The sequence below is a fragment of the Microtus ochrogaster genome, chromosome 10 (genome assembly GCF_000317375.1).
Source record: "Microtus ochrogaster isolate Prairie Vole_2 chromosome 10, MicOch1.0, whole genome shotgun sequence".
Lineage (NCBI taxonomy): Eukaryota > Metazoa > Chordata > Mammalia > Rodentia > Cricetidae > Microtus > Microtus ochrogaster.
In genome coordinates, this window is record NC_022016.1 from 68,191,569 (window position 1) to 68,204,965 (window position 13,397).

Genomic DNA, 13,397 nt, shown 5'->3' on the forward strand with positions numbered 1-13,397 from the left:
TTTTGTTTGTTTTTGTTTTTGATTTTTCAAGACAGGGTTTCTCTGAAGCTTCGGAGCCTGTCCGGGAACTAGCTCTTGTAGACCAGGCTAACCTTGAACTCACAGAGATCCGCCTGCCTCTGCCTCCTGAGTGCTGGCATTAAAGGCGTGCGCCACCACCACCCAGCTGAGTTTGCTGTTTCTTTAAAGATATAATGCTTATTTTTGCACATGAGTGTGTGTATGTGTGTGTGTGCGCATGTGTACATATATGTAAGTCACATCCCCTGGAGATGGAATTACAGGTAATTGTAACTTGCCCAATGTGCATGCTGGAACCTGAACTGTAGTCTTCTGAGAGAGCAGAAAGCTTTCTTAACTTCTGAGACATCTCTCCAGCCTCCCTTGTGGTGATTTTGTTGGGTCTGTGTTAGCTACTTTTCTCATTGTTGTGAACAAATACCCAAGGAAAGAGTGTAAGAAAGGAAGGGTCTGTTTTGGCTCGCAGTGTGAGGGTATGGGCCACCGTGGCAGGGAGGCATGGAGCAGGAAGGCAGGGTGGTGGTCACATTGTGTTCATAGCTGGGAAGCAAGAGATACGGGCCATGGGACGGTCTTCTTTTCTCATTTTGCTCAGTCCAGGATCCTCCCCCACGCACGGAGAAGCACTACTCACAGTCAAGATGGCTCTTCCTTCCTCAGTCAAATATCTCTGGAAATAAGACATGTTCAGAAGTATGTCTCCTTCATTCACAGTTGAAAGTAGCCATCATGACAGGGTGAGGGAGTTTCAGAACTACTGGAAACTGAATCCAGTGACACTGAGGGCCCTCAACCACTCAGCTAAATACCCAGCCCCTGGTTTCTTGAGACAAGGCAGACTTTGAACTAACTTTGTAACCTGGGCTAAATTCAAACTTGCTATCCCCCTGCCTCAACCTCTTGGGTGTGGGAATTACAAACACGAACCATCATGCCTATCATCTCTCTGTTTCTTTTACAATTTTTTTAAATGTTTATTTATTTATTACATATACACTGTTCTGCCCGCATGCCAGAAGAGAGCACCAGACCTCATTATGGATGATTACAAGCCACTGTGTGGGTTCTGGGAATTGAACTCAGGACCTCTGGAAGAGCAGCCAGTAGTGCTCTTAACCTCTGAGCCATCTTTCCAGCCCTCATCTCTTTGCTTTAAATAAGTGTTTGAAAATGTCTTCCTTACACTGATATCTCCTGTTTAAACAAACAAAACAGGGGTTGGAGATGTGACTCAGTAGCAGAGCCCCTAGTTTAGCACATCTAAGGACATTAGCCTCAACCTCATTAGTTATTCACTCACTCATTCATGAGAAAGAAAAATGCAAATTGAGACTTTTATCTGCATCGTGTTTCCCATCTCCTGTTGTTCCTCCTGCTCACTGCCTGCATCCTGCGGTACTTGATTCTTACTCTGACATGGAGACCTGAGATTTCTTCCCGTCTGTGCCTTCCACCCAGAGTATCTGTTCCAGCAGAGTCTTTACCGGGACCCTGACTTAAGACTTGGCCTGAGTCAAAAGGTGACCTTTGATGTATGTGGTTAAGTGCAGGGGCCCTGAAACTGTCTGGTTATCGCCCCTGGGTCCTTGAGCATCGTATCTGACACCTTTTGCTTCATTTGTGTCCCTGCAATAGCACCTGCCTTCCAAAGAGGTCTCGAGGATTCACTAATTCAATATGTGTAAATGTTTTTCATGCTGCCTGGCACAGAACCTAGCACACAGACGTGCCCGTAGGACTTGCCATTGTTCATTCTGCCTCTGCTCTGGTCCTTGTTCCCGTCACAGATGGAAAACCTTTCCTCGGAAATAGCAGGGAGAAGAGAAAGGCAGATCTTGGCGGGGGCTCTTGCCCTCTCAGAACGTGTCACCCTGGTCATAACACAACCATCCTTGCAAAGCTGTTTTGCATTGAGTTTCTTGAACGACACCACATATTTAAAGTTTAGCCTAGGAACATTCAAGAAACATTAGTTCCTGAGGAGTGGGGAATATGGAAGTGTATGCCCCCCAGCTTTCCACAGAATGAAAATAATCTCTGGCAGAAATATGTAAAAAATGTAAATTTATCTCAAGTTAGAAAATAGCACATAGCTGACCACACGTCTCTAGTGCCATTGTGCCTGCAATTTGCCTTCTCTGCTCCACCTCTCTTCTGCCTGGTACAGCGTTGCACAAGAGTACAGCGTTGCACACGGGTACAGCGTTGCACACGGGTACAGCGTTGCACACGGGTGGCGTGGATCCAGCACACACTTCTCCGTGTGAAACTGTCCTCTATGTGCTCTGCGGTCCCAAATCTCTCATCCTCTCTTGTGTAGTATGCAGCTCCTGCCTCTGGGGAAGCACCCAGGAGAGGGGCATTGAAATAGTCTTGCATTCTCTGTGCTTCGTGGAGTGGGCAGCACACGGTACGTACTCAGTTCACTGTTGAAAAAAATGCATGTGCATTTTGTCTCACCATTTAATATTAGAATTAAAAGAAATCAGTTTTAGAAAAACAAACTGAAACTGAAGACCCATGATGTAGAGACGACCATGGTTCTGTTTGGGGATTATAGTCCATAAACCAGGATTGAAAACTGGAAATATGAAGGTCATAAATATTTTATGCAAATTCTAAACTCTTTCATAGATTTTGGTGTCTATTAATAGAAACTCATTATCATAATCAGTACAGAAATATTCACAATCAATCATATGATTGGGTGTTCATTTCTAAGGCTTTTTTTTTTACACTGCTTTGACTGTCATTTGAATATTCATAAATGCCTTCTTCTTAAGACACTGGAAAGAAAATGGCTCTAACATCTGATGGGTGGTCTGAACTTACTTCCTCAGGAGAAATAGTGGACATATAAAATCAGAGCATAACGACATATCAAAGGCCATTCTTTAGACACCCTTGCTCATACCCAGTGGAAAGTGCCAAATGCTTCAACAAGTGATTACTTACCTAGCAACAGAAGCAATCTCTATCCAGAGCCTAAGCTCTCAGAGTCAGCTAGGTAGCTAAGTTATTAATTCTGGTGGAATTTCATGTTCAGTAGACAAAGAATCCTTTTTCTTTTTCTTTTCTTTTGGATTTGTGAGACAGGGCTTCTCTAGCTTTGCAGCCTGTCCTGGAACTACTTCTTGGCCTCGAACTCACAGAGATCCACCTGGCTCTGCCTCCCAAATGCTGAGATTAAAGGTGTGCGCCCCGCCACCCAGCTGACAAAGAATTCTTTAAAGAACATCGTTCCTGTGCGCACACAGCAGATCGTCACAGTCTGAGTCTTGCGCTCCCCAAAGGTCATGAGTCCTGCTTTTCCTGTTAGCATGACACAAGCTAGACTTACCTGGGAAGAGAAACATTAATGGGGAAAAGCCTCCATCAGATGGCCTGTGGGTACATCTGGAGCATTTTCTTGAGAGTTAACTGCTGGAGGAGAGCCCAGGGTATGGTGGTAAAGAAAACAGTTTAGCACACAGTGAGGCGCCATCTGTAAGCAATGTTCTCCACGGCTTCTGTTTCAATTCCTGTTCCCAGGTTCCTGTCCCGAGTAAACCAAACCAACCCTCCCCTCCACAGGCTGCTTTGGGCTCTGGTGCTTTATTACAGCAATAGAAAAGCAAACCAGTAGAGTGTGCTAAATGGTTGGTCTGTGGTGCCAGCAGGGATTGGTGGGATCTTCAGGAGGTGGGGCCTTGTAGAAGGGAATCAGACCACTGGGGCATGCTTTTGGGGGGACAATGGGACTAAAACACCTTCTTTTTGCTTTCTGACCACTATGGAATAAGTAGCTTTATTTCACTATGATGTCCCCCCTTATCAAAGGATCAAAATGATAGGACCAAGAGACCATGGACTGAAACCGTGATCTACAAAGAAACCTTTGTGGGTTTTTTTTTTTTTGTTTGCTTGCTTGTTTTGTTTTGTTTCTTTTTTAAGTTGACGACCTCGGGTATTTTGTTTCAGTGACAAAAGCTAAGAGAGATGTATAGAGAGGACAGGAAGTAGCATGGCAGAATGGAATCTACTCACTAGGCATTTCCAATCCATCCCTGATGCTCTGCTGGGGCTGACAGGCAGGCCTCGGAGTGAGCGTAACACACAAAGATATATGTAAACATTCTGCAAAGCCACAGCTACCCAACCCCACAGTCCGTCACTCAGGCTGGCCCAGTGCACAGCACCAAACCTAGGCTCCTCGCCTCCACTTCCAACTGGGTCACCACCTCTGGCGCTTTTCTCTAACTTATCAGTTTAAAAAGAATGGAGGCACAAAGACTAACCAGGCTGTGTTGATAAGCACAAATCTCGCTGGAAAGTTGCGGCAAGTATTTCCGACTTACCTAGTAGAACATACTCTCCGGAGATTTAAAGTCTCAGAAAGGGTCCACATTTTGTCTGCTCCCAGGCAGGAGCAGAGCATGCCTATCTTGAAGGGAGAGAGGTTTGCGTGTACGTGCGCCTCAGCGTCAAGGTCGACTCTTACATGGTCTTAATTTGCTCTGTTAGAAAGGAGATGGATACCTGTGCCGTGTCAAATACCAATGTAAAACTTTCTTGGGTTTGTAGAGCGCACTCTGGACTCAGCCGCTCGTATTTTGACTTATGAAGTTGGTGTGTATTATGTTTCCATCTGATTTTAACCGGTTGTGGGTTTCTTCATCTGGTTGTGTGTATTTAAACTCGTAAAACACAAATAATCTTTCTCTCAGAATAGTGACTACCTTTTCTTCCAGTTACATAAACTCACTTAATGGATTTCACATTCTTCGGTGCTGTCCTTTCAGAGTGATCGGATTTAAACACCGTTCTTATAGGCTTACATAATTACATAGCGAATGTATGTTTAAGGAAATCCAGCTTTGTTATTCCCCAAAGATTAGACCTTTGGTGCCATCTTGTGTTTAAAGAGAGAATTGGCAATCCGCGTGCACAATTGTTCGTTATTTTTAAATATAGATAAAGAAAAAATATATAATCAGGAAAGAAAACATTCTCTTAAACAATGAGCTCTGCCAGGCATAGTGCCAGCACTCTGGAGGCGGGAGAGGGGAAGGTCAAGGGTTCGAGGCCAACAAATCGGAGTTACCTGCTGTAAGAGACCAAGAGGTGGAGCACTTGCCTAGCCTTCCTGAGGCCTTGGTTTTGACCTGCAGTCCCCAAAACAAAGAACAGCAAAGAGGGTAATAACCCATTCCTGCCAGGCCAGTACTTTCTCTCTCCTTAGACGCTGTCAGGGAGTCGGAACGCCCTACTTCACAACACACCCACTCAGCTTGAATCGTCTTTCCTAGTTTACTTCGAACACCTAGTGGTGTTCAACATTCCTAATGCCTTCCACTTGCCCGTGAAACCGTCCAGGAAATTAGAGAGTAGCTGCACATTATAAAACTGCAAAAAAGGGTAAAAATTAAAGTAAATAAATAAAGTTTAAGCTCCCTAAGGTTACACATTTCCTAACAGCTGAAATTTAGATTCTGGCAAGCATTGCCTCAGCCAGGCGCCAGGGCAGGCACTGAGGGCCTGGGGCGGGGCTGGAGCTAGGAGAACAGGCGATTCCAAGAGGTCAGGGCAGAACCAGCTCGCAGCTCATTCTGGAACATCTTAGACAGGCTGGCTCTGGCACGTGAAACTTATCTCAGAAGCGGCCCTTTCCTCCTCAGTGGCAAACTCTCCTTTTGAAAATCCACTTATCCGGTTCCTTAAACGTCTTTTAATGAATTCTTGGTTCTTTTCTCTTCCTCTCATGGAGGTAATCGATCTCACCAGTTTACTGTGGCTTTGGGACTGTGGCAGAGACTTGGTGGACCCTGACTTCAAGAGCAGGGTTGAGCCTGCTGCCCTCCACTTCTCTAGCGGCGTAGAGGAAACGCAATAAATGCACACGGGACTCTTCTGTTTCTCTTCGCTTCCGCTGGAAGTCTGAAGGGCTCAGGCCTGCTCTAGTCTCTCTCCTGTTTTCCTTCTCCTCTCCCCAACTCCTGGAAATGCAAGGAAAGAGGACTCTGTTCCCTTAAGCATGTTAAATTATGTTTCAGTAGGAGAATGAGACAAGAAATCTCATTAAAGCGTGTTACCTACAGTTGGCTTGTTTGTGGAAGAACAAACTAATTTCATGATTCCCACTATGTGCAAGAATCTACTTCTCAGGAGCTTGTTGCAACTTATAGTACTCTCGACATTATGTAAGACTTTTTAAATGAACAAGCATTAAGGGGTCTTGTTTGACTTTTTCACTAGATAATTGTGGTATTTTACGTCATCATAATTTAATTTGCATTTCTCTAGTAACACCAAACATTTTGCTTCTATAATTTGGTATGGAAGCACTACCTCATTAGCACAGGCTATCCTTGAGCCATCTGGAGCTAAACTTGCACTCTTGCTTCTCCTGTCTCTTCCCATGTGCCGGAACTATGGCACCTGACCCATGGTAAAGCTAGGTAACTTCAGGTGATTAAAGCAACGGGAACCCATGGAAAATGTGCAAGCTTGGCAATCTGGGTTCCACCCGGAGTAGTGCACCTCTGCAATCCCAGGCCTCCTTTGGTGAGCCTGGAGGCAGAGACAGGAGAACACCCCAGATGTTTTCAGTACAGCTAATCTGGATGACACAGCATAGCCATAAAAACAAGAGGAGCCCTTCCTCAACAAGGAGGAAGGTGAGCACCACCACCCAGAAGTCGGCCTCTGACCCATACACCCCCACATTTATGCACATGCATGGGTGATAAGTAACTTTAAATCAGATGTTCTTTGAGACAGAGGCTGCTCGGTGGGAAGAAAAGGGGTAAAATCAATTTTTAGAATTTTCTGAAGTCATATTTACTGTAAGGAAAATTAAATCCTAACGCTTTTTTATAACTCTTCTGGAGCTGACACAGACCTGGGAATTCTTTGTGCTCTTGTGACCTTGAGCGGAGAGACCTTCTGACATTGGAAGCCTGGACCTGTTCACACAGGCCTGTAATCCCAGAGCTTGAGAAGTGGAGGCAAGAAGATCAATGAGTTCAAAGTCATTCTCACCTACAGAAATTTTAAAGCTAGTCTGGGCTCCACCAACTACACCCTGCCAGAGAGAGAATGAACATCAGGTGGGCATTAGAGGCATCTAGCCCCCAGTAAAAGACTGTCCTAGAGCTGAAAAAAAGAACTGACCATGGAGGTTTCAAGCTAATTCAAGGCACCGAGTCACATAAGCACTTAAAGAAAAGATAAGAAAATTCAGAGCCCGACGACTCAAAATAACAGTTTTTATCCTCACATACCAAACAACTAGTTATGAATATAAGCAGGATTGTGACTCCAGGCCAGAAGTCATTAACATCGATGACAGTGTTAGTAGACAAGGACCTTCAAGGAGCAATATCATATCTGATAAATGATGGCCCACTCAAAGTGAACTCAGTACTTTTGGAGATTTTTTTTTGTTTTTGTCTCCTAATGCATTGCCTGAGCAATTTTTTTAACCTTACTGACTTTTGCTTATATGTTATGGTTTCTGATTTTGTGGGTTTATGGGTTTCCTGTATGTGTGTGTATGTGTGTGTGTGTGTGTGTATGTGTGTGTGTGTGTATGTGTGTGTGTATGTGTGTGTGTATGTGTGTGTGTATGTGTGTGTGTGTGTATGTGTGTGTGTGTGTATGTGTGTATGTGTGTGTATGTGCTTCTCATGACTTTTCTTTGTTTCTGCTTTTTTTTTTCCTCTCTTTATTTTGTTCTATTCTGGTTTGTTTTCTAAAGTAAGAGGGAAAGAAAAAGAAAAAGGCAGACAGCGGTGGCGCACTGCTTTAATCCTAGCACTTGAGAGGCAGAGACAGGCGAATCTTTGTGAGTTCGAGGCCAACCTGGTCTACAAGAGCTAATTCCAGGACAGGTTTCAACCCCCCCCAAAAAAAGAGGGGGGAGGTATGGAGTTGGATGAGTGGGAAGGTGGGGAGGACCCTGGAGGAGATGAGGAAGGGAAACTATGACTAGAATACATTGTGTGGGGAAAAAAAATCTATTTTCAGTAAAAATAAAACCTTGAAAATGAAGAAGAAATAAATAGAGGGCATGCAAAAGAACAGAGATCGTCTATAGATAAAAATAAATCAGTATGGTAAAAATGCATACTGTATGGATATATATAATTTTTATATATACTTATTTACTACAAAACTTTATCAATACACTAAAATGATATATAAATGTGTATATACAACTTAAAATTCCATTAAAATTAATATTTGCAAACACACCCACACACCCTTTTCTATAGGAAGACCAGAGAATAATACTCTTCACTGAACTTGAAAGTGTAGCAGGTAGGGCTCACTTCAGCAGTGTGCACAGTAAGCCTGGAGCAATACAGAGACAATTAGCAAAGCCTGCACCGGGGTGACATGAGAATCATGATGTCTCCCATAGTTTCAGCTTGGCACCTCCAAAAGGACATCCAATCCTCACAACCAATCAAAGACCCCGAAATGGGTAAAATACCAGATAAAGGAACCCAGCCATTTGTCAGCAAAATGAGCAGTGGCCTGAAGCCAGCAATGTGGATGGAAAAGTCAGGAATGTGAAGGAAAAAATTAAAGTGTTAGGAGGTCCTATTTCAAAAAAAAAAGAAAGAAACAAAGAAAGAAGGAAAGAGGGAGGGAGGGAGAGAGGAAGGAAGGAAAAGAGAAAGAAAAAGAAAAGAAAGGGAAACACTGAAAATTAAAAACCTCAGCAACCAAGTAAAACCACAGTGTAGTACATTACCCGTACACCCAACCAAGAGAAGAAAGACTATCAGAGGTGGCAGACAAGCCCACAACACAACACTGTACTCAAACATCCATAAAGGGGAATAAAAAAGTCATGTCCACAGCACCCGGGAACTCTGGGATATGATCAGAAGACCTTACTAAGAATCCACAGAGCAGGAAAAACTGGAATAAAAAAATTATAATCTATGCTATGAAATTAGAACAGAAAATTTTCTAAATCTAGAGAAATAAATGGACATTAAGACAGAGGACACCTGAGACCGTCCTCTGGCCTGTGCACACTTGCACACATTAGAGAAAGGCGAAACAGAAAGCAACAGCTTATCCACAAAGGCTAATACATCAGACTGTGTCAGGCTCTCTTCCGCCACCCGCAAAGCCAGGAAAGCATGGCGTAACGTCTCTCAAGCTCTGAAAATGACTGCTAACCCAAAGTATTATATCCAGCAAAGCGAGCTTCTAAAACTGACGAGGAAAATGACTGTATTATATTACTAAGTGATCTATAGACGAAGCACAAATGTCATCAAAATTCCAATAACATTCATGCTGAGGTTACTGGGGTTGCGTCTTCCATTTGTGAGAAAAGAAAAAGAAATGAGTCTTAGCGTCATTGCCCCTCCCTGCTGGGTGACAAGTTAAGACATAAGAGGCATTAAATGTATGCATGGATGTAGAGAAGCTGTGTGTGTGTAGCGCCTAGAGAAACCGGCCTTGATTCTAGGCATCCACTGGGAATCCTGGGCACATGTAGGGCAGGGGCAAAGGGGACATTTTAAGGCACCAAGTTTGTGGTCATTTGTCATGGAGGCCCATGCTATGCAGCAGGCTATTTTTACCTGTGCAATATGACAGCATTTACCATATCAATCCCCAGCACGTTTGTTTCTCTCACCACTGCCCCTTTGGAGAGCACAGACTAAAATAATGTCATTGCTGGTCACCGTGTCCAAGAATGGCACCATGTCCAAGCCCATGGTTCCCGGCCTGTGTCCTACCTTTCTGTTTCATTCAACCTGTTTGAATGAAATCAAATCTTCCTCAAATTAATATACACTTCCCATAGTTTATAGATGCCTTTTATTTCTTTTATTTTATAGGTTTGAGCTCGCTAAGTATCGGTTTGATAGAGAAAATAAATCGTCAGGGCGCAGTAGAGATCACTCCATCCAAAGAACGGTCGACTCATCTCCAAGTAAATTGGATTCAGCTTGTTTTTTTCTTTTATATCTAAGCTATTGTTTATAATATTAAATTATTGCTCAGCTCAAATAAGTTTGAGTGCATGAGGCTTAAAAAGTATGCTTCACCTGTACCAACATCAGTCCACTAAACTAATACATAGGAATTAAAGATTGTTAAAATGAACTATTTTTTTATACTTTTAAGCTTGCTATGCTTCTTAACATGTTACTATTTGAAAAGTTGAGGCTAAGTTTAAAACTGTGAAAAAGTAGCCAAAGCCAAATGCTTGGACACTGCTTTGTAGACGTGGTTGTTGTTGACGTTGATGCAAATAGTGGTGTCTACCCGTGCTCTGTCCGATTGGCCTCCACTGCTCATGTCTGCTGTTGTCACCAGATCGCAAATCCTTTCATCTCGTCCCGTTTCCATCAGGGTGAAACTGAGGTTGTTTGGTTTTCCCATACCTGTCTGTCGTTTTGAATAACACCTCTTACTCTTATCCCCCCACCCGCCCCCAGCTACTGGGTGACATCTCTTTACTCTTTATCCTCTGCATTATTTTAATTATTTAGAAAAGTACACTGTATCTTTGTATCCCACTTCAAACACTTTTTTTTCCCAAGGCAAAGTTTCTTTGTGTAGCTTTTGGCCCTCCTGGAACTCACTCTGAACACCCGGCTACCAGCCTGGCCTCGAACTCACAGAGATCCGCCTGCCTCTGCCTCCCAAGTGCTGGGATAAAAGGCATTTGCCATCACAACCCAGCTATTCTCTCAATATTGTAGTACCTAGGGATCCTTTTTCATTCAATTCAAATATACAGTGAGCATTTTTAATGCAAAAGTCTGATACAGGAAATGCTCCAAAACTTAAGAGTGTCAGCATATTGTCATGTTGTTCCATGTGTGAAATTATTTAACACATCATAGGAAACTATCATCGGGTCATGAGGTGTATAGCTTTTTAAAAAATTTTATTAGTTCTTTGTGAATTTCATCCAGTGTGTTCTATACTCACCCTCCCCAACCACAGATAAGTTTTGTAATGAGGCTTGGGCCATCCCAGGATATTTCATTGTGGGCAGGCAGATTCCAGAAATTCAAAACACCTCTGGTTTTCTCTGTTTCTCATAAGACTTGCTCAGCTCATGTCGGCCTCTCTAGAAGTCTCCCAAGAGCTCTAACATTGCATCTCTCTTGCCCATGTCATCCTCTGTATGAAATTCCTACAGTACACACTTATGAGCTCATAGTTTTTGTGTGCCAGGAATTCTGGCATATCTGAGCTGACCCTCTGCTCAGACTCTCACAAGGCTTGTGACAACCTTGAAGCTGGAGCCGGGGAAGACTACCTTCCATCTCAGCGAGGTTGCTGGCAGAATGCCTTTTCCTAACACACAACCATCAGCCAGTGCAGATATTAAAAAGATAGGTCAGCTGGACCAAGCAATGAGTGAGGAAAAGGGTGAGGGGCAAAAGGACAGGATGAAGGTTGAAGAGGGAGGAGGACTGGAGAGATGCCTCGGCAATGAAGAGTTCTTGCTGCTCTCGCAGAGGACAGCAGTTCTGTCCCCAGCACCTGCGTAGGCCAGCTCTCAACCACCTGCAACTCCTGCTCCAGGGGATGCAACCTCCGTCCTCTCCAGCTTCTACAGGCACTGAACACACACACACACACACACACACACACACACACACACACACACACACACACTTTATATAAAAAGGATGTTATCAGTCAGATGATTGTGGCATTGGGATTCCTTTGTTTATCCCACTTAAGTCCAATAAATTTCTGTTTTTTGTGTTTCCCACCACAGCTGAGCTTTCTTATGAGTCTATAGAAAGTGAATCAAGGTTTTATGAACTGGAACAGATGTGGAAAAATGAAAATTGGTCAGAAGAAGTTGAGTCAAACGAATCATGGGAAGAGGAAGTGGATAACCTGGTCGCCTGGACCAATGCTCTTGATGTCGAGTCTTTGAACTACGATGATTAACATCCAAGGATTTTCTACACCACCCAGTCATCATGTACCCTCACGGGAGCAACCATGGAAGATGCTGAGAACCTGGGTCCCACTCTCTACCCCTGTCAGTGCCATCTTTCTGCAAGTATAAAATTCAAGTATAAATCAGTGAACTGCTTGCTCTGGATGTTTCGAACTTTGTTCTTGCTGGGAACTCAGTCAAAATCAAGTGCTCACTACAGCGTTCTGTCAATGCTGTTTGTCCATTTCGCCCACAATCCACGGGGAACTGGAACTAAATTCATACCAGTAACAGGCTGATTAGGAAAAATGCTGCAGGAGGAAAGGCGGGAAAGGCCTAACCCAAGTAGAGGTAACTGTGACTTCCCCTGCCCCCGCCTGGGTTCTCGTGTCCTCTGTAATCAAGGGAGGAGATGCCACCAGCCAGTCTTCAGTTTTCCTAGACCTCCACCAGCCATCCCCTCCTATCTAGTCATCTCCTGTGTTCCCTATCTTTTTACTGCCTCGGCTTGAACATATGCCAGGACTCTTGTATGACAAAATGCACCTCTGCCACAGCCTGCAGCCCTCCTTCCCTCCATACACCGCCTAAGTCAGATTTATCAATGGCAGGGGTCACCACACTCTCTATTCCTCTAGTTGATATCACATTTGGGCATGCTATGCAGTAGAACCTAACCTCTGATTGTCATCTAAACTTGTTAAGATGATCAAAGAATGTAACACTGCAAAAGCCCAACCACGCTTACTGGGCCTCTCAGCCACTGCCTTTCTTAAAGGATTGGGTTTTTTCACCTTTAATCATGCGCATATATGTTTGTGTGTGAGTATGTGCATGTATGTGCAATCCCTAAGGAGGCCAGAGGAGAGAGCTCTCCTGGAGCTGGAGTTAGAAGCTGCCCCGCGTGGGTAATAGGAACGATTTTCATCCTTGTGGGAAGGACAGTATGTGCTCCTAACCTTGGGCTACGCCTTTTAAAACAATCCTTATTGCCATGCGCTCACGAGTGCGTATCCACACAGGCATGTAAGTCCAACTCTGGGTCCAATTATCAGGCAGTCTTTAATTCTACAAAATATAAAACTATTCTACAGCATGGCATCTGATCCTGTGGGTACTCCCGGGGTTAGCTAAATGCCCCAGGTCTGCCTGGGATAGTTCAGACAGGAAGGCCTCAACCGATCGTAATCCCCGACACCTGTGCCGCCTAGCTGTTCTCCCTGCCTAACCCCCAAGCAGGGTTACACACTTCTGACAACTATTCCAGGTTTTTCCTCCTTCAAGAAATGCCACATACAGCCAAGAGCCAAGTCACGATCCACATCTGATTTGGTACAACTAAGAGTCTCACACCTGATGAGAACTCTTACAAATGGCTCACTCTGGATTGAGAGGGCAATGCCTTAGGTGGTGGTCACAGCCACAGAGGGAGGTTCCTGAACCACGTCTCCAG

The 13,397-nt window shown here is 44.0% G+C and overlaps 1 protein-coding gene across 1 annotated transcript in view; it reads left to right on the top strand.

Annotated features, from left to right (window-relative positions):
• Positions 1-11,952, top strand: part of Ube2u (ubiquitin conjugating enzyme E2 U) — a 111,974-nt gene extending 100,022 nt beyond the window's left edge. Inside the window, exons 9-10 of the mRNA XM_013348489.1 lie at positions 9,870-9,964; positions 11,774-11,952. Of these exons, the coding sequence (XP_013203943.1) occupies positions 9,870-9,964; positions 11,774-11,952 (274 nt within the window). The remainder of the gene's footprint in view (positions 1-9,869; positions 9,965-11,773) is intronic.
• Positions 11,953-13,397: the final 1,445 nt, after the last annotated feature.